The sequence below is a fragment of the Pinus tabuliformis genome, chromosome X (genome assembly GCF_031772625.1).
Source record: "Pinus tabuliformis cultivar Carrire ecotype Pingquan chromosome X, CPIR1, whole genome shotgun sequence".
Classification (NCBI taxonomy): domain Eukaryota; kingdom Viridiplantae; phylum Streptophyta; class Pinopsida; order Pinales; family Pinaceae; genus Pinus; species Pinus tabuliformis.
This window is the reverse complement of record NC_142308.1, coordinates 576,185,568-576,207,558: the sequence shown is the minus strand read 5'-3', so window position 1 is coordinate 576,207,558 and position 21,991 is coordinate 576,185,568. Positions and strand designations below refer to the sequence as shown.

Below are 21,991 nucleotides of genomic sequence, written 5' to 3'. Positions count from 1 at the left end.
GTCGTTATTTAAGGATGCATCATAAATAAAGAAAACATCATTAATAAGGATGCATCATAAATTTTTTGCATAATTTTTTTTTTCTTTTTTCTTTTTTTAGGATGCATCTTTATGATGCTTTTTTCGGATGCATATTCGATCCATCTGTAATCCTTGATCCTTTGCATCATTAATTAATGGCTTTTTATTATTGATGGTACAAGGGCAAAAATGCAATGTTTTGAAGAAAAGGCTACAATAAATTTGTGATTAAGATAGTGACCCATTTGGGTCGAAAAAGGGTTCTTTGGTGTCACTTATGGGAGTATGTGACTTTTTTATTTTATTTTCCCTTCGGCTTTTTTTTTATTTGCCCTTATCCTCATGCACTCTGACACCATCCTCCCCATTGATATGCCCAAGGTAGAGCATCTCAGTCAGCCCAAACTCGCACTTGGACAATTTGGCATAGAACTGCTGCTCCTCCAGGATGCACAGTACTGTCTCAAGGTGTTGTAAATGCTCCTCCCACGTTTGACTGTAGATTCGTATGTCGTCAAAGAACACTAACACGAACTTCCTCAACTGCCCATGAAACACGTGGTTCATGCATGACTAGAATGTGGTAGGTGCATTGGTCAGCCCAAAGGGCATAACCAGGAACTCAAAGTGCCCATAGTGGCACCAGAATGCTGTCTTTGGGACATCTTGGTCCCTCACCTGGATCTGATGGTACCTCGACCTCAAATCAATCTTCGAGAAGAACTTCGCTCCCCTCAACTCATCCATCAGCTCATCTATACAGGGAATAGGGTGGCAGTTCTTCAACGTTTTCTTGTTGAGAGCCCTATAATCAATGCACATCTGTAAGGACCCATCCTTCTTTTTCACCAGCACAACTGATGAAGCAAAAGGGCTAGAGCTGGGTCTAATGTGTCCTAGTGCCAATAGCTCATGGATGGCCCTCTCAATCTCATCCCGATAAACCTTGGGATGTTGATAAGGGGCGGTGATGACGACCTGCACCCTTGGCTCCAACTCAATGATTTGCTCAAACCCCTTGTCAGGAGGTTATCCCGGTGGTATGTCCCTAAACACCACTGGATACCTATCAAGAATGGCATGTATCTTCGGATGTGGTGGCTTGGGCTTTCCCCCATCCTCAAAGATCCTCAAATCCACAAAGATCCTCAACTCCACAATCCACTCGATGGCTCCATGTCTCAGGTTAGCCTCCATCTTGTGGGCTGAGACAATCTGTGGGGGGTATGAGTGCATCCCCCGAAGCAACACGGTCTTGCCATCTGGCCCTACGAACTCCATCTCCAGCTTCTTCCAATCTGTCGTGACTCTGCCCAGTGTATAGAGCCACTGGACTCCCAACACAACGTTGGTGTCCGGTACATCCACCACAAAGAAATGATCTATCATGGAGTAATTCCCCATGGTCACTGTCAAAGCTGGCACATAGCAGGTGCACTGCATGGTCTTGTCCCCAGGCACAAGAACTGAGAATCCCTCGAACTCCTCAGTTGTGATGCCCCTCCTCTGAACCAGCTGCACATCAATGAAGTTGTGGGTAGCCCCACTGTCCACCAGTACTGAGACATGCTACCCCTGAACAATGCCTCAGATCCTCATAGTCAAAAATTTGGGTACCCCTCGCAATGATGCAAGTACCCCTCCAGTAGGTGCGAAAAAAACTCCCCTTGGTGGTGGTCCTCCTCCCCCTCCTCCTGGTGGTGCTGCACTTTCCTCTCCCAACATCTCAAAATAAGTCTCCTCCTCTGCATCACTGTCAGAGAAGACCTCTATATAGTGAGCCTTGCCTGCTGCACACCTGTGGCCTGGTGCCCATGGCTCTTGACAAGTGAAGCACAACTTCCTCTACTTGAGGTCTCTTCTAGTCTCATCATCCAGCTGTGCATGCCCTTGATTGGCCCTCAGTGGTGGGGCCCTGTTGTCCTTCCCCTTCTGCTGGAAGCCCTGTCTAGGGGGAAATGGTGCCCTTGTCTTGGGTAGGGCATCCTGTAGGTCTCGGGCTCTCCCTATGACATCCTGCAATGTAGTGGGCCTGTTGGACCTCACCAATCCACGTAATGGCTCTGCTAGCCCATCGACAAACATGAAAATCCTCCTAGACTCTAACAAGTTTGGGGCCATCATCGACAAACGCAGAAACTCTGAGATGTCGGTTTCTGCACTCCTGGTCTGCCTGAGCTTAGTCAGCTCCCCAAAATACTCCTTTGGATCCTTCCTCTCAAACCTCTCCAACACCCTCCTGGTGAACTCATCATAGGCAATCACTCTAGCATGCCCCAACGTGGTCAATCGTGGAACCACCAGTCGTGGGCTTCCCCTTCCAAGTGCAACGTGGAAATCTTGATTGCCTCACCTTCTATCATTTGGTTTAGTTGGAAATAGACATCCAACTTCTCGACCTAGGCCTTGGCCGAGCTCTTGGAGGACCCATCAGAAGTTGGGAGAAATAGCCTCCCCACCATGCATTGCAAGTCTGTTCCCTTCCCATAACTTTCTCCATTCTGTCCCTTGGACTTGTTACTGCTTTTCCACTGGTAGAAATCTTTGAAAGTAATGGCCTTCCCAAATTTAGGCCCATAATACTGATACTCCAGGAAGTAGTCTCCATAGGGTGCTTCCTCTTGCTCTGGTTGCCCTCCTGCTCTAGATTGTAGGAACGTGGGAATGGTGGATCTAGGGGGTGTGTTTTGGACCACTGGCATGTTGACATGGAGAGGTGCATGGTGGTGTGATGTGTCAAACCCATCTCCATTGTGGAAATCCCCTTGGACTCCTTTGCCCTTGTTGCCATTGCTATTTCGCTGCCCCATCCTTTCAATGTTCCGAGACAAATCCTACATTGCCTTCAGTAGGAGTTGGGCAAACTCCTTCTCCTCATCCCTTTTGTCTCCCTCGTTATCCCCCATGTTGGGTTTCTCTACCTCTGGTTTTGTCGCCATGGGATAAGGGGTGATCTCTCACTGCCGTTCTTTGCTCCTGTACCTCTGTCTCTGGTATGTCACGTTCCGCCTATCCGCCAGTGTCATAGACTGCATTGCTGCCACAGGCTGTGCCAAGTCTACAACTTTGATACCACTATAATATCCTTAAGGGAAAATTAACAGTAAATAATCAAAGCAAAATAGACAACACATCACAAAAATCGAAACAAACAATCAAACCACGAAAATGCTTCCACAACAGCGCTGTCTACTCATTTTATTAAATGGGAAAGGTGTACAATCAAGGTGCTGGAATGTGTGCACTTGGGCTTGCTTTTAGCAAGCTAGCAAAGCCCTCAATGATCCCTGAATCACCCTCCTTCAAGCCTTGTCAATTCGGCCCAACTGCTGCACTGTAAAACCCAGAAAATGGTGCTGCTGCTTGAAATGAAGAGTTGCTAGAGCCCTCTCTATTGCTTAGAAAATTCCAGGAATTTAATCCTGGCCTCTACTCAAGAAACCCAGAATAACCCACGAAGGGTTTGGCCAAAGCTTGACCTTGGAATTTCGACCCCCTTGAGCTTGACTAGCTCTCCAGCTGGGAAATTTGGCCTCCTAAATGATCTGTTGCTGAAATGCCTCCAAAATACCTACAAACCCTGTTAGAAGGCTTCCCAAGCCTTCCCACCAATTCTCCACCTCAAATTCCCTTATCTCCCCACACTCCCAAAATGCCTTTATCAATGACTACGCAGTCCCTGCGCTGCTGTGGCTCTCTTTGCTGCTGCAAATCGACCTCCTGTTGTTGTTGTGGATTATGCTGAAGAAGAACTCCCTCCTTGCGCTGGCACTTGAAGTCCATCGAAGCAAGGGTTGGGATTTCTGCTCGGAAACAACCGTTGTGCTGAACAACACATGCAAACTCGGCTCACTGCTTAAGCGTGCTCTTGTCAAAGACAAAGTAAAAAATGATGAATGATGACAAAAAATGAGAGCTCCTCCCTTTTTTATCGAATTGCCTCTAAAGCTGCCCATGTGGGCCCACATTGACTTCCACCCACCTTCTTCAAGCCAATGAAAGCATATTCTTGTTGTGGGCTGAAAATGCCTTCATGGTGGCACCCACGTTCCACCAAAGCCACAATATTTCGTTGAGCCAATAGTTGGAGTGCCTCTAAGGCCATAAATCACATATGGGTCCCCTAGGCCCCCTTTTTCCTAAGTGAGATAATGTGAGTGCCAAAATTGATCAAAATTTCGATATTCCCTTAGTGAAACACTAAGCAGGAATATCACAAAATATTTTCTCAAGGAAAATCAATTTTTTTGGTCTAAGTGTTTATTTTGAAGGAGGAAATTTCAAGAAAATTATTTTTGAAGATTTTCCAGTGGTCCAAAACCACCTTGAGGCCAAATATTGGTCCATCCAACACATCAATCAAGGAAGTCGTGGAGATCTGTGCAGCGGTAATTGAAGGTTCAGATATTTTTGAAGAGGATCAAGCCATGGATCATGTCAACTCGCAATTTTTTCCACTTGGAGGCTCTCATGCTCTCATTTTTTCTATATAAGGAAGCTCTAAACTCCTCATTGTATCATCATGTAATCTTGAGCTCTTGGTCAGTGAAGCTCTGCTATCATTGTAATATTTTTTGGGCAATAAAATAAAAGTCTTTGGGGAAAAATTATGGTGTTATTCTTCAATGATATGGTATAATCTCTCTGATCTCTTGTGTTTAATGTTATACTAGTGCTTCACATTGTTATTTCCATTAGCTCTTGAAGATTCATTGGTGTATAGTTACCTTGCATCATTGTTTAGATTTGGAGAAACACACTAGGTGGAGCAGATCTATTGGTTTTTGGTTAAACCCTTAGACTCCTCTATCATTGTGCTATCCAAATCTTTGTGGATCTAACAATTATCTTTCAAGTGTGTAGAAATATTTTTGTTGATCAGATCTTGGATACTTGGGGACATTCTTAGTTGAATTAACCAACTAGCCAAGCATAGAAGTTGAAGAACCCATAGTGGGTCACTTGAAGACTTATCATTCAAATAAGAAAAGGGGTTTTCCTTACCATTTTCTCTAGATCTAAATTTAAAATATTTTCAAAATCTTTTAAAAATTATTTTAGAGCTTTGATGAATAGATTTGCTACTTAAAGAGCTTGTATTATTAAATTTGTTAATAGATCTTGTGTATATATTTCCATCTGACCTTGTATATATTTTATCTATTTGTATATATTGTTTGCAAGTTTGATCCCATCAAGATTTTGAAGAATATCAATTTTGGAAGCTAGGATTAGCCTCTTAGCCTAGATGACTAGGGTTTTGGAGGTCAACGGATTATTTTTAAGGGTTGTCTAGCCTTTTCTGGAAGGCCACAAGGGTTTTGATGGCTTCTTTTGCCTCAAGATCTAATTTCTCAAGGGATTTCACCTCTAATGTTTTTTGCAAAATTTATAAGGATTTCGCTTCGGGTTTTGGCTAGCATTTTCTTCAGACCTCATTGTTTGAGCTAGCCACTAGCCTTGAAGGGTCATTCATGGAATCGAGAAGGGTTTGGGTATCATTTTTGTGGTTCATAAAATTTTTTAAGGCTCTTTCTTGTCGGCCGCAGGCATTCTAGGGCTCTTTTCCCTGCGCTGCAAGCCTCTAGGGTTTTATTTCTTTTGCCATTGAATTTTATTTGCCAACCCTTTTGCCTTTGTAGGTGTTTCAACATAAATTTTGAGGGTTTCTCCACATATTTTTGGCATAAAAATTGATTTAAAAAGCTTGACATCATTTGCATAATTTTTAGGGAAGCCACATACTCTTTAGGCCTCTTTTTCCAAGACCGAGGACTCTTTTCCTTGACCGAAGAAAAAGGTTTTGACAATATTGGAGGAAATGAATTTTTTTGAAGTGAATTTGAGCCTTGATCTTAAGAGAATCATCATAATTTTTTTTAATAAAATTTTAAATAATTTTTGGTCATTAATCCTTTGGGTTGATCGTAAGGTTTTGGAGGCTTTCCTCCTCAAGCCTTGGGCTCTCTTGTGACTGGTGTTAATCTTTTGTTGAAGGCCGAGTGCCCTTGAGGGTTGGATCAACCTTGTTTGAGGTGTTTTGAGGTATAATTGATAGCTGATCTGATTCATCTTTGCATCTTTAGGAGGTTGGGTTGTGATGTTCTCTTTCATCATTGTAATCCTCCTTCAGATTGAAAAGTCCTTTCCCTCTCTCAAAAGGACTTCTTCTCTTGTAAAAATAAAATAAAATCTCGTGCTTGAGGGTGCTTGGGATCTCTATCCCATGGTATCTTGCCTCCTTATTTAAGAGGGAGGCCTTCTTCTCTTTTCCTTTTCTCTTAGATCTAGATTACTAACTTGTTTCTCTTGCATTGTGAGTTTAGATCACATCTCTTAGTTGCATTCATTAGCTACTCGATCTTTTGCATTTGGAATTGTTCTTGTCTTTGGTTTCATTTGCAAGTTGAATATTTTAAGTAGTCTCTTTCTAATCTTGTTAGCAATCTCATTTTCCGTCATTCAACAGTGCTTTGATCATATATCTTTACTTATTTCCATTGTCTAATATAAGTAAAGCCACCTTAAGAAGCATTTATTGTTAAAGGCATTGTGAGATATTGCTCCAACATCTAATCTAATCGCTCTTCTACTGTTTCATTGAATAACATTCTATTTGCTTCAATGATCATTATTGTAAGCTAATCTTGTGAATCTTGATTATAAGTGAATTGGCTCTTTATTTTACTGAAGTATCATTGTCATTGAATCTCATTGAAGCATTTGCATTTGCATCTTAAAATTTATCGCCAAGCATAAGCTTGGTTAATAGAGAGATAGGGCAACCTTCTTCATATCCAATTTGAGAAACTTGACCCTTAGGCAACGATTAAAATGAGTGACATTGCAGTTCTCTTGTGGCTGAGTCCCTTGTAGGAATGAAGGCACTTGGGTTGCTAGAACTCCTAGGTAGGATTGTTAATGAGGCCTTAGCCTCCTTCCCCAACAGTTCTCCCAACAACCTTGTTCTAAGACTTGTTTCAAAATAATTGAGGACAAGACTTTCACCTTAGAATAGGCATATAATTAAAATCAACCAAGATCTTGCATCCCACATAGGTAGATCTTGCATCTTCATTTTGCATTTCAATTGATTATCTATAATTGGAATCGTGAGCTCAATTTGTTTACTTGTGAACCTTATATTGAATATCATTTTACTTGAAGTACAAGTCTTGTTTCTCTTGCAAGTTTATCTCTTATTGCTCACATATATAGTTGTAATCTTTTGATCTCTCGTACGAATTTTATCTTGTAGCATTGCTTCTCTCGTAATTTGAGATATAGTTATTTTGTGCAAGTACTTTAATTTGTATTTGAGCATTATCATTAAGGCACTGGTCTCATCACTGCTTGTCTTGTTAAGTGTCATATCAATTTAATCAAATCTATCTCTAATAATTCACATTGCTCAATAATAATAATTCACTTGTCAATTAAATTCAAATCAAGTTGCCTAGAGGAGTGATTGCTTTGCCCTTAGTCTATTAGAACTTCTTGTTCCAACAAATTTTCCTCTTTCATCCATCTTCAGGGACTACCCCCATAGCTTGTCTAGGAGAGAGCTTAAACAAAGTGAGTATGGAATAAGTGATAACCCCTACTCTGAGTGTTGAACCTTAGGTGTACACTTTGGATGACAGCAAGGGGCAAGTTTCGAGTTGAGGTTGTCACTCAATTCTCAACTCCTTCATCTAGGTTTGCTCCTACTCAAAGCCAAGGGGGGAGTCCATAAAAGATATCTAGGGTTAAGCTAGACCCAAGCTAACAAGTCAATTTTCTAAGGTTTAATACAAGATGATGAACATACACTTCAAATATAGGTACACTACAAGGCAACATCAATATTTGAGCTTGTGTTTGGAAATTGTCATTTATTTATTTTTCAAGCATCATATTAAGTAAAGTATTTTCTAAGTTGATGAGCATTTATTTCATTTTCATGCATTTTTAAGTTGTGGCACTTGCTGAAGTTATAGCTTACCATTTACTTTGGAAGCATGTATCTCTTGCGGCATTTTTTCTTCTTTCGAAGCTTTCTTTTGCAGAAGTGTATCTTTTTTTGGAATATTTTTCTTCAAGTGCTCATTGAGCTTGTAAATGTAATTGATGCTCTATATTTGAAGTGTATGTTGATCATCTTGTATTAAATCTTAGAAAATTGACTTGCTAGCTTGGAGCTAGCTGAACCCTAGATATCTTTTGGGGATTTCCCCCCTTGGCTTTGAGTAGGAGCAAACCTAAATGAAGGAGTTGAGAATTGAGTGACAGCCTCAACTTGAAACTTGCCCCCAAGGCCACACCAAGTGGAGTTAAAGATTTTCTCCATGATAATCTTGCTGAAGAATCTAGGGCAATTAGTATTAGTAGGGTTCTTCTAGGCTTGATAACAATTTGTGAAGAGCTTTTACAATTTATCTTAGCTTGATCTTCTTCTTATTATTAGTGTGTGTGTTTACTTCATCAAACTGCTACAAAAAACAAAGAGACAAGAACGCAAGATGTTTGGCTTTCAGCCAGGGCCAAAACCTCTCCCTCTTGGAGAGGAAATCCTGCACAAAATTCTTCTTATAGAGATTCCAATTGACGAACACCAAGATCATAACCATTGACCTACTAGGCCACTCTAAGACCAAGTCACCGATCCTTCTTACTGTTGATATTATCATCAACACCGCTGCTTCATCGAGTTCATCATTCATGCACCTTCACTGAGATATCATCACAATAAGGAGAACATAGCTGCTGCACCATATCTCCATCTTTTCTTAGATCATTACTGCACTTCTCACTGAGATCATCATCATGTTGATGAGACTTCCATACTGAGATATCTGAATGCTTCAATGATGTCTAGTGTGTATAACTGGGAGCTTCTTGTACTAGGATCCTTATCATGATATATATGCCAAGACTGTCCTAGTATGTCGAGACTGTAATCATGATGATCATCTGAATTGCTCAACCGAAACTGTAATTATGATGCTCAACCGAGATGCTATACTCCTGTACCCTGTCTGAGATACTGTCCTTTCTGGGCCATCCGAGATTTTGTACCACACCTCTGAAATTTCAGACAAGTCCGAGATTCTAAGTTTTTGCGGATACCTCAGCTGGGTATAAATAGTGGTTATGTCTCCATTTTTTAAGCTGACTTTAACAAGTGAACCGTTGTGTCTTTTATATGAGCCGACATGACATTTGTATATATATTTGAGGCTGACATGATGTTCTCCTTATCGTTTTGCTTGCAGACTTCTTTGTGCTTGTTTTGGAGGATTGTGCTTGGTCTTGGAGGGCTGCTCTAGGCTTGTATACATTTTACATAGGCTCATGAAGAGCTCCTTATTCATGACTTTGACTCTTTGACCTTAAATATAAATCCTAAGGCTCTCAATGGGAGCCATCTATAAAACCTCTTGCTCATGAAACCCATGCAGCAAGGAATAATAAATTTATTTTCTTGTTTTACAAAAATCATAATTACAATGTCATGAAAACTGAACCTAGTTACATTTTCTTCAACAAATCCCAGGTGTGGGTTAAGGCGACAAGAAGCCATTCTATATTCTTCTTGTGTTCATAATAAACATTATCTTTGGTACAAGTATATTAATGAAGTACTTATCCTAATCACGATTTGCTATAGCTTACATTAGCCAAGAAAGTGAATATTAGCGATGCAAATTTTTCCTTTAGTGTAGGCATTGAAGTAAAGTGCCGCATTGCATGCAAATCATAAGGTTTGACCTATAATTTTTGGGGTTGGATTTTAGGTATATCTCAAGGTCAAGGGAAATTTTACCCCTAAGGTATTGTGTATTTATTGACATTGTAGAAAAAATGAAGGATAGTTCAACTTATGATTGTCCCCTCATTCTAAAATGCATGTTTTTGTTGTTCTTTGCTTCTTGAAAAATGTGAAATCATTATTTGCTGATACTTTTTGACTGACAAGTAGTAGCCATTTTTTGGTGCACCATGGAAAGAGTGTTTTAGATATCTTTAAAGTTTATTTGCATGAAAAGACTAGTGGAATCTAGAGTGGCTGAAGACTCTAGTTGATATGCAGGTAAAGTTGTATCGAAGTTTTGTGCGAAGTATCTTCATACACAAGTTTTGAAGAGTGAGGCCTACACAAATGGTGATTTATGTGGAAGTCTTCGAAGAGCATTTTACAGGTACTTCAATCTCTTGTTCATAATGTGAAAAATTCAAATTATGATATTAGTATTTGTTCTTTCCTTTTATGAAGTTTGAAGTGCCGTATTGATCTTCTTATATCATCTATAAAAATAATTGTTTGTAGTAATACTTTTGTATATCTTTAAAGGAGTATGAAAAATGCATGAATCATATTGAGCTTGGCATGTATATGATCTAGTTGATGGATAAGCTACATCTACTATTAAATGGGGATGGTTTTTATGTGTATAAGCTGTTGAGTACATCGTGAGACATTTCATTTACGTTAGTGCTTAAATTTGAAGTGATCTCTTAGGTATTTGTGTCAATTTTTGATTGTTCTTATTTTGATAAGGTGGTTCAATTATCCTAGTGCCAACTTTTACACTTTAATTGCATGATTCCTTATTAGGTAATTATATGTATGAATAGATCAGATCTCGTGTCAAGAACATGTATGATAGCTTTTGTAAGCAATGGGAAACTTCTTTAAGAGTAAGAATATGCAGACGATGTGAAGACTATATTATGCCAATTCTTCAACATTTTAGGTCACTGATGAAAGAATGAAAATGTTTCCATGACAGCATAAAGATTTGTCTTTTATGAAAGACATTGCTTCGATAGACAAATATCACTGCTTAACTTTGGATGTTGATTTGAGAGTTCTCAAAACATTTATTTTACTGGTAGAATTATTGGTCTGGTTAGGATCATGGGCACAAGGAAGGAGCATTCATGGAAAGGAATAGTGGATCTCATCCTTTGATCTCAAACATTTATTTTACGAGTAGAATTAAATAATTGGTTGTACTACTACTACAATCATTCACTACCACTACAATTACTCCTTGTGGCTATATTCTATATCATACTTCTAGAAAGTATCAATGCAGCTTATACTTATTTGACTTATTTTCTGTAGTTCCTTTTGATGGATTTGTCAAACAATGCTCTTTCTTAAGGGTGTGTAGGTCTTATTGGTCAGGTTCATCATATTCCACTTTATTTAGAATTATAGGTGCCCGTCACTTGCCTCAAAGATTAAGAATGCTCACTTCATAATGCTTTTGGATTATATCACAAAGTGTCGTAGTGCTATTATTGTTTATTAGAATTTGACATCTAGTTGGATAAACTATACAAACTTGAATAAATTGTGCCATTTTAATTATTTGTTAAATGGTTCTTGGTGCAGGATGGATGAGATGATGCGTGGCCAAAGGGGCTGGAGGGAATTAGCTATACTTGGGGATAAGTTCAACAAATTTACTGGCTTATTAGAGGGATTTATTTGGTCTTCTTCTCCAAGAAACATAGAGAACAAGGATAAAGATCAAGAAGATGACTGGGCATTTGAACAGGTTCATAAATAATTTTCTCTCTACTTACAACCATGGCATTGTTATGATATTTGCATATATGTTTATGTATAGAAATCCTTCTTATTTTGTCAAGATACTTGACATTAGTAACAAATATTTTCAGAGTTGAGAAAAGACATATGATAGATAAGATAATTCTATTAATGTCCCATGAATGACTACGAAAGTAGATCAATGGGGCTAACAGAGTGTAATCAAGATAATACATAATGGGAGTGCATAAGCAGTTCCTATAGCTATACTAGAAATGATAGGAAAATATACAAGATCTAAGAACAATGCTAAAAAAGATAATAGACTAGTTCAAGAAAAGAAAGAGACAAAGACATAAAATGAGTACATAGCAAAATATTATCAAGACCATGTCAATTGGCACTGGAGCAAGATGCCAAGGGCGAAAGAAAGGGGAAAGAAGATGACACATACTCATCTGAGTTCTCAATCACCATGAAGGCCTGATCTATTATATGAGAATGTCCTTTGTCAAGTATCCAACATTGCAGGGGTCTTACTGTGTTATCCTGGGGAGCTCCAGATCAAGGAGGCCCATCAATCAAGAGAGATCAAGGTTGATGTTTTAATGCTTTAATATGTTATTGAATAGTGGGACTTTTCATGAGAAGCCATGTTTGAGTGGCATTACTGAACAAAAAGTGATTTACTAAATTATCAAGCTATTATATCAATATATTGATTTGTATTCGATGATTGAATTTAGTTGATTGTGTATCTCTATATTCCACGTGCACTTCTAATTCTCCTTAACTTGGGTGTTCTTTTGTGTCTAGTAAAACTTATCTTCGTGTGTATTGTATTCAATAAGGCTGCTTCTAAGTATTATTTCAGCTTTGTCGTCAAAGCAGAAAAGCATTGATTGTGTGCAGAATTGTCTTGACCTATTGCCATATTGGAAGACAATACCTGTTGGCTTGATGGTGCCTGAAACAATACCTCAGCAACATGTAATGCCAATAGAAACAATTTTGGTAAATTCTAGATTTTTGTATGGCTTGATGGGGCCTGAAACAATACCTCAGCAATATGTAATGCCAAATAGAAACAATTTTGGTAAATTCTAGATTTTTGTATGTTGATGCTACCCGTTGAGGAAAACGATAGTATGGAAATTGATGATCCAAATTTACATGCCCTATTGTATTTTATTGTACATTTTTATGTTGCATGTATCTCTATGGAGTCTGGACTTTCTTAGAAGTTTCCTTGTATATTTATCTTCTCTTAGAAGATTTCTTTCTCTAAAAGTTTCTATCATTGTATCCTATTGGAGACTTGGTTAACTTTGATCACTCGACCAGAATGTTTCACTCTATATATAGTTAGTGATACTGATAAGTGTACATTTGTAAATTATGACAATCTCCTCCCTTCTCATACTTGTAGTGAATGAATAGATTCATGCGACCACACATAGCATGAGGGAAGGTATGGAAGACCACCCTACTACACACACTACTAAGGAGGGGAGGAGAGGAGAGTGGAGTTGACACTCAATTTTAGGTCTAAACCGAGAAATCCTAGCAACAGAGAAGAGATGATGAAAAGAGAGGGAGAGCCAAGATTGAGGTTTTATATCTTGGTTATGTTAATCTATGGCTGTAGATTATTAGGGTACTTTACTGAGGTTTCAGATTAGGTTTTACTAACAAATTAGTAAATTAAAAGCTAGGGTTAATTGACTAGGATTCTTTTAGTGAGATAGAAACCATAATGGCAGAAAATGCAAAGTGAATGGAAGGAATTCACTTGTAATTCGCCATTGCAGGTGCTGAAGCTACTTGGACTGAAGAAGGGAGTTGTGACAGGTCTCCAAGAGTGATCCTTTTTGAAATTTTGATAATATAACTTCTATTGCAAATTCAGAAATTTCACTTCAATCTTGAGGTTTTTTCGATCTATATCTTGTGGAACTATCAGCAGTAGGGCTGAATCTGAAATATAAAATTATAGCAGTAAAAATTTCACTTTTGTCCAACCCAATTCACCAGGCAGTGCGAGAAAATAAATACCAAACAAGTGTACTTAAATAGAACAAATTTTCAGTTCTCAGGGCACACATTCCAAACATATGATGGATCTAAAAATACTTATTACAGCAGTAAATATGAACTTTATTATTCTAGATATGTGTTAAATCACTCAACAAATTCAGCTGAATATTTTGTCAGATCAGCATGCATAACCAACACTAGAACCTGCTACCATAAGGTGAAATTCAAATCAGCAAATACACAAAGTTTGTACAGCTGGAATGCTACATATGTATATAGAGGATGAAGTATATGTACATACCAGAAACTCTATACAAGCCCGTACAAGTCAAGATCTTCATAATATAGCTGCATAAATCATAAGAAAACCGTAGCCACCAACTCCTAGCTAGGAATTGCTCCCAACCAAAGCTGGTTACTCCACTAAAGATCATTAACAAGCTAGCATACACACTACCAAGTCCTCCTTGGCCTTTCACCAAGCTCTCCACTGTCCACCCTAGCACTCTTGCCTTCCTTTAGGTTTACAAACACAAGCCAACTTGCTTTACACAAGTACATAGCTTACAACTCTAGCAATAGTGCCCGAGTCTACACTAGGGTTTGAGACCTCAAACCATAGGTCTTCAACTTTTGCACCAATACAAGCACCAAGACCTCCATGGAACATCAAGAGTACAATAAACATGTTTTTTTTTCCAAGCAAGGTATCACACCAAGCTCAATACTCATCAAGCGAGGGTCTCCATGATCTTGCCCTAGCTTCCATGCATCATATATGAACAAGGCTGCAATACCATCCAAGGTATTAACTCTTTTCTTCAAGCCTTCTTTGGGTTTGGAACCCTAGCACTACCTCCTCTTACTTCAGTACAAGAACCACAACATTTATATGTCAACCATCAACTCCTCATGTGCTATGTTCTCCTCTAGGGTTTTCTTGAAAGTTTAAATAACCCTTGTGTCATCTTGCATCTCACAAGAGCAAATTCTCCAGGAATAGTGAAGCAGTCTCTCTTCATCATGTTTTCTCTTAGAATTTGCATCATGCCCTATACAATACAATGATGACAAGTGTCACAATAGGGCTTCACAAAACCCCAAGGTGACACCCTACAAGCATGATGCACTCTCCAACAAGTTGTTAGCCCAACACTCCCTCTTCGATGGTGGTGCGCCAGCTGACTATCCTCTTACAGGGCATTCCTCCTTTAGTAGTTTGCCACATGTCCTCATATGTTGAATGCTCCTCAACATATGTGCTGGTGTTGTTACTATGTTCCAATGCGTTCCCTCAACATGTGTTTGAGTCCATAGTCAACCTCCATGAAGTATGCTTCTACACCCAAATGTCCTCAAGACAAGTAGCCAACCTACAATGTGTATGCCATATGGTTTATGCTCTTAGTGCGAAGTGCTCTAGTCCAAGTGCAAAACACTCCTCCTAGTTAGGTATCTCTCTTAATCAAGCTATTGACTCCATTTTGTGCACTTATTGGGTTAGTCATCATGCCAATCATGGTAACATCTTAGGTAAATTCACCATGTTGACACTTTAACCAAGGTCAAGCATCCACCCAAACTGAGCCATCCCATGAAGCATCTCGAGGTGAGTAGGAGACCCAACTATCTTTTAGTTAGCTAAAAACACTTTGGAGTAACCTCATAAGCTAACAATCCATGCCTCAGATGATCCTACACATAGCTTGACTTTTATGCAAGACAAGACTCGAATCTAATCTCTAATACAAAGATATGTATATGTATGAACAAAAAAAACACTATATCTACTACCATAAAAAATGTGTCAATAATAATACTGATTAGAGAGACCTAAGTGCCTTCAAAGGGGGTGACAACTCCCTTACCCTAATCATTAGAATTTTGTACCTTTGTAAATTCTCTTTACATGGGCACACTTGTTAGCTTAATAGATAAAGTGTGTCCAATACCTAAGCTCATGCGGAGAAGGTAGAGTGGCAGGTAATAGTAGTCTCTCCAACTGTAGTGGTGCATTGATAGGGTATTCATGTCAGTGCTTATGCATGGTAGAAGAGATGCCTTGAGTGTGAACAACAATAGGCCTTCAATTGGTGCAATAATAGGCAGATAGAGGGTGCATGGTGTTAAATTATGCAACTAGGGTCAAATTCCACTTTGGACAACTCTCTTGATGGAGATAATCATTGCATTGAATTCCTCCTAAGAAACCGGATTCGTCCAAACCATTGGCATGTCTCGTATCCCACAGATCAGACACGATTCACTGGGACATGTGTCCCTTCAGCGTGTTTGACGTGTCCTGGAGGGTGGGATTCGAGGGACACGTGAATCCTGACAGTGTGTCCTGCGTGTCCCAATTATGGGACACATGTCCCCAAAAAAAGTGTCGCGCAGCCCATAAAGCCTAACCTGGGCTCATTTGGCACTTGTTCTTGAATGTGTCGTCTGCTGTGAGTGTGTGGGAGCTTGTAGCAAAGGGTTTGGAGCATTTTGGAGGTGCTAGAGCCTATCACTTTTGATGATGGTTATATTGTTGAGGGGTCATCCTCCACACCAATAGATGCGAGATGACATTGGATACAGAGGAGGAGGATGCAGCAGAGGAAAGTAGTGGTGACCATGGCAGTGATGCTAATTTTGATGATGATGTTGATGACTCATGAGCTACCTACTGCATTGTACTTGTAGTTGTTTTGTATTTTCTATTTCTATTTTCCATTGGCATTGCTACTACCTATGTAACACATTTTGGTTTTGATGACTTAATGAGAAAATTGCAGTTTCTTGTCTTTCTCCTATTGGATCATTGATGAATCTGTCATGATTCACAATTGTATTTGTATGCATAATGTTACTTTGTAAAACTTACAAATTTTAAATTTACAATGTAAAATCTAGATCTATGTCTGAATTTGTATCATGAATGAGAATTTGTGTAAGAAATATCTAATTTTTAATATATAGATATATATATTAATAAAATAATATATAACGTGTCTTACATGTCCTGTTTTGGGGGGTCAACGTGCGCGTGTTGGACACTCGAATTTTTGTGTCTTACATGTCCTGTGTCCTCGTGTTAGGTGACTTAGAATTCCTCTTTTCGAGAGGAACAAAATCGACCTAAAGATCACTCAAATCGGACAAGGAGAAGTATGTTTTTGAATTAAAGCCCTCACATGTACAAATTGTCAAGATTGGCTTCAACTTCATGTAGGCTCATGAAGCCCAAACATCATGTATTTTCACCCACATGGATTCATATAAATACATGAGACGTCAAACCTCATTAGGCACTTCATTCACACAACAAACATCTTCTCTCTCCTTCTCCTATTGGTTCGCACAACTCAAAAGTGAAAGACATCTCTCTCTCATGCGAAGTACAGGTGGCTGTCTCTGATTGGGCCAAATTACAGGGCTGACTACAAGACGTTGACCAATGTTGACTTGGGCATAATTGGCATGGTTTGATTGCGTTTTTGGGAGAATCTTTTTTGTTTTAGCAGATTGCAGATTTTGGTGTCAAATTCAAGTCATTTTGTGCTCCTTGACCGAAGCCCTAATTGCAGAGGTTGACCGCAGGCTCCATCTCCACGTTGACCAGGTTTGACTGCACTAAATCAATATGTTTTGGGCTCATTTCAATCTGCTAAGGAGGCCACATTATTTTCTCCAACATCGAGCTCCTTTGAAGACTATTTTGATTGCTATCCTATCTCTAGTTAGGGCACATTTTGACAGCAGTTGACTGCTGTTGACTTGAGCAGACTTCAGGCAGATCAGTTTTGACTACAATTGACTCCATCACTCTCTTGAATAGTTGCTTGGCATTTTGACATTATTTGGATATTGAATTGATATTGGATGATGTACTATCTTTGTTGAACATTTGAAGACAATGTAATAAGAAGAAGATTTGCAAGGGTTTCCCCATAGTGGGTTTTGCCATGGTCATTGACCAAATTTGTGTCTCTTGTCTCTTGGCTGTCTTTCATTGTGCATTTGTCTATCTACTATTTCTCTACTGTCATTAGATAATTGAAGAAGTGAAATTGTTAAATTGGATGCTATTGGATATTGTTGAAGTAATAGTTGCAACATAGAACCAATTGGTGAAAAATTAACATGGGATCAGAGTTGAGGTGAAGACAAGCTCTAGAGACTTAGAGCAAGAGCATCCATTTTTTCTAAGCGACTGGCTAAAAAGGGAAAAGTCTTTTGGTAAAACTGTCATCCTCTTTTTTCAAGGAACATGAGAAGTTGGGTGACTCATCTAACTTTGCTGCATGGAAACTTAGGTTGGAGATCATAGTTGATAATAATGGTGTTTTGGACTTTATTCAAGGAAGAGTTCTTGAGCCTCCAGAGAATGCTTCTGTTGCTGTCAAAAACAAGCATAAGAAAGGTGAGTTAAAAGAAAAGCAAATTAGAGTTGCTGGATTACAAGATAATCTACTTGCTTATGTTAGACATTTTAGGAGGTCAAAGGACATGTATGACAAGATAGCTGGCATGTATGGAGTCAATAGGTTGAATGAAATCATCTCTTTGAAAGATCAATTTAAAGAGACAAAGATGAACAAAGGAGAATCCGTGAAATCATACATTATGAGGATATCTCATCTTAGAGATCAATTACAAAGAATTGGGGAAACCACACCTGACGGGGAATTGGTAATTGTAACTCTAAGAGGCCTCCCTCCCTTTTGGGAAACCTTCATTACTACTATAAGCAACAATAATAACTTCCCGTCATTTGATGAGCTTGTTGGAAAACTCACTCAAGAAGAATCAAGGATGATATCTAGAGGAAGAATTCAAGGATCAAATGAAGGAGATCCCACTGCTTACATCGCTGAAGGGAATAAAAGGAATGCAAAGAAATGTAAGAGAAAGCTATTTAAATCAAGAAGACCTCCTCAATCTAATAGAGATTCCAAGGATTCAAGAAGGCGAGATAGAGATGTTGAGTGTTACAATTGTCATCGAAAGGGTCATTATGCTCGAGATTATCTTGAAAAGAGAGATGCTCTAAGAAGAAACTCTTCAAGGTCCTGCAACAATAACCGTGGCTTCAACAACAATAGGTCATATGAAAGAAGAAACGATAGAAGAAGGAATGAAAGAAGAAAAAATTCCCTTGATGATCGTGAAGATAGCCACCGTCCTTCAAAGAGGTCAAGGAACTCCAGGTATGAAGGCAATGCTACTAATCAATCTGAATATATTCTTATTTCTGCATTAGCAAGTTCATCTCCTCTAGATTCTTGGGATAGTTGGCTGGTTGATAGTGGGGCCACTCATCACTTCTCTGGATATAAAAAAGTTCTCTCTAATTTGGTAGAGAGGGAGACCAATTTGAACATTATTCTTGGTGACAATACCACTCATCTCGTAAAGGGTTTTGGTTTTGTCAAATTTCATTTGAACTCTAGGGAATCTATCTTGCTTCATGATGTATTATATGTGCTGGGATTGAAGAAGAATTTGGTTTCGATATCTGCTTTAGAGGATAAAGGAATGAGGGTTGCATTCATTAAAGGAAAAGTACTCACTTGGCTTGCTGAATCCTATATGAGAAATGCCTTCACATTGGGAACTAGGTTTGAAGGACTCTGTAGAGTCACTAGAAGGCCTCTTCTAGCTATGGTCCATAATACAAATCTTCAAAGCGAGTTGTGGCACCAAAGGTTGGCCCATCTACATTATGATACTCTTCCAAAATTGAAGAAGTTGGTCTCTGGGATCCCCGATGTTCAAGCTCAACATAATGGAGTATGCCTTTAATTAAATAGATTATAACTTTAGAAAACTTGTTCTGCACATATTGTGATTGAACTTCGTAAATTTACAAGCCCTGGTTGACAAATTAATGTGTAAAACTTATGAAAATAAGTATCCCAACAACTAGAAGGATTAACTTGCTTGTTTGATGGTTGTTCGACAAGAGAAAACATGGATTATAAAAGGAAGATTTATTGTTGAAAATCTGATCATGGCTTCAGAGAGCATTGAGTGGGCTCATAACTTTTGGTAGAAGTCATTTTCAAGAGATTTTATAATGCATTTGATAGATTGAATGAGATATCATTCTGAATATGTATGTTGAATTGGCTATGATTTGGATCTTTCGTCAGTAGGGTTGTGGAAACTCTTTTCACCTAGGCTTCAACTAGGGTTTGTGTGAATGGAACCCTCTTGTGGCCAATCCATCTCTAGGGATATCTATAAGGGTTGTCTGCAGCTCCCTATTTGTATGGAATTGTTGTAGATGGCCTTGAATATTTAGAAGTAGCTAGAATGGAAGGGAAAATCCAAGGAGTTTATTTGCTAGGTGGTGAGTAATTAGTAAATTTGCACCTTACAAATGATTCAATTTTGACCCCTTAGTTTTCCCAACCCTTTGTTGAAGGCATAGTGTTGTGTCTATAGTTTTTTCTATAAGCCTCACACAATTATGTTGAGTGAGGATGAGACTGAAACTATTCATAGTAATCAGGATTCAGGATGAAGCACCTAACTGGATGAACAAGAGGTGGAGAATGATACTACCAAGTGAGATTATTAGTTAATTGGGTATTGCCTTTGGTAGTGTTTTTTAATCTTGTGAGCAATGGGAGTGGGAGATCACCAAGTATGAAATAAAGATGCAAGCATGGTATAATAGAGATCTTCCTTTAGCATGGAAACTCATAGTGCTTGGCAAAACTGTGGTAGCAGGGAATGCTTATTAATATGCTTGTGCTTTCCATTCACAAACAAGTTACAAGAGACCGTAAATGACGTTGCAAAATTTTCTTTGGGTAAAACAAGGAAGGGAAAAAGGATTTCCTTTGGTGGCTTGGGATATTTGATCTCTTCCAAAAGAAAAAGGGGGCCTAGGAATTACTAACATAAGAGCCCATGGACGGTGTGTGAGAGAGATCATATACATGTGTGATAGGACAAATGCGTGTGAGAGAGATCATATACATGTGCGATAGGACAAATGCGTGTGAGATGTATGACCTATTTACAATGGGGTGCATAGGGTAGCTCGGTTACTCGAGGCTATTGTGATTGGGCACAACTAGATCTTGACTTCAAGAGAGGCATGAGTAGCATCTCTATGTATATGCACATAGGGTTGAGGATAGAGGAAGGTTGCTCATGTGGGAAAATGGGGAGAATGGTTGGGTTTATGACATATGTAAGGAATTAATCTAGGAATTGTTCTCCATTATGAGTTTTTTTAGTTTTACTCTAGAGATATGAATGGATTTGTTAGGGCTATGATTTATTCATTGAATGCCAAGCTTGAATGTGTTGCTACTTTGGATTCAAAAGCGACAAAAGAGTGACCACCATTACCCTTGTTAGAGTTGAATGATTTAGATGGGTCAAAGAGGGTTCTAGTGGTTAGTTTACTCTCATATTCAGAGTTTCAAATGGTGGAAGGGATTGGTGGAGGGACTAATACTTGGTCATTGGGGGTGTTGCAGCCAACTAGGGATAACATCTATCTGACAAAGTTTGGTGCAGGTATCCTATTTTTTGAACCTGCAGGTTGTAACAAATGGATTAATGGAGTTCTTGCTAGAAAATAGTGGATTGGATCTAGAGGCCATTCCTTATTCCTCTATTTGGGATGAAGATGATTTCAACTTTATCCTATTTAGTAAAAAAGAGTACTTTGAATGATGTTAAAGTCTAGAGAACAATTGGTTTCTTTTGTTTTTCTTATGCCCAAGTTGGATGAGGAAGCTTTTAATGGGTGGTGCATTTTCGAACTAGGAAGCCAAGGGGATTTTGTTGAACTCTTATTTTGGGCTTGGTTGCAAATATACTTTCCTTTTGTTCAACTCCGATGTTGCAACTTGTTTTATCGTATGTTACCTAGAATATCATGTAATGTCCTTATTTTTTAATTTACTATCTAAGGAGGTTAGTGAAGACTCTCGGGGTTGTGCCAACAGTCATCGGAGTGAGGCTATACCATTGGTGGGTTAGAGGGGCCAATACAAGGAGGCAATGCGCACCACTAGAGAGAGAGAGTGTGTGATTTTGGGAGGCAAGTGGGCGCCACCAAGGAGGCTATGCACACCATTAGAAAGGGAGTGCAATTTTGGAGGCAAGGTGGGGGCCACCAAGGAGAGCATATGAGACCAAGCTTATTTAAAAGCAAGGAGGGGGGGCACTCTAGGGTATATTTTTACTATTACACTTAAGAATTTTACCACTCTTGGAGCTATTCAGTGCAAGGGTTGGAGTGTTGTTGAGCACAAGGGTTTCAAGCGAAATCCACACTAGTTTCAAAGAACTTTAAGTGTCTCCCTAGTTCGGAATTTGGGGAGTCCATTCCGGGGCTTCCATAGGGTGATAATTGTAGCAGATCGAACCAGTTTG

The 21,991-nt window shown here is 39.0% G+C and overlaps 1 protein-coding gene across 13 annotated transcripts in view; it reads left to right on the top strand.

Annotated features, from left to right (window-relative positions):
* LOC149141320 (putative protein phosphatase 2C 60) overlaps positions 1-21,991 on the top strand; it is a 116,848-nt gene that overhangs the window by 60,291 nt on the left and 34,566 nt on the right. For all 13 annotated transcript variants that reach the window (XM_089447389.1, XM_089447384.1, XM_089447386.1 and 10 more), the window contains 2 exons: positions 10,094-10,202; positions 11,405-11,570. In XM_089447389.1, coding sequence (XP_089303515.1) covers positions 10,094-10,202; positions 11,405-11,570 — 275 coding nt within the window. The remainder of the gene's footprint in view (positions 1-10,093; positions 10,203-11,404; positions 11,571-21,991) is intronic.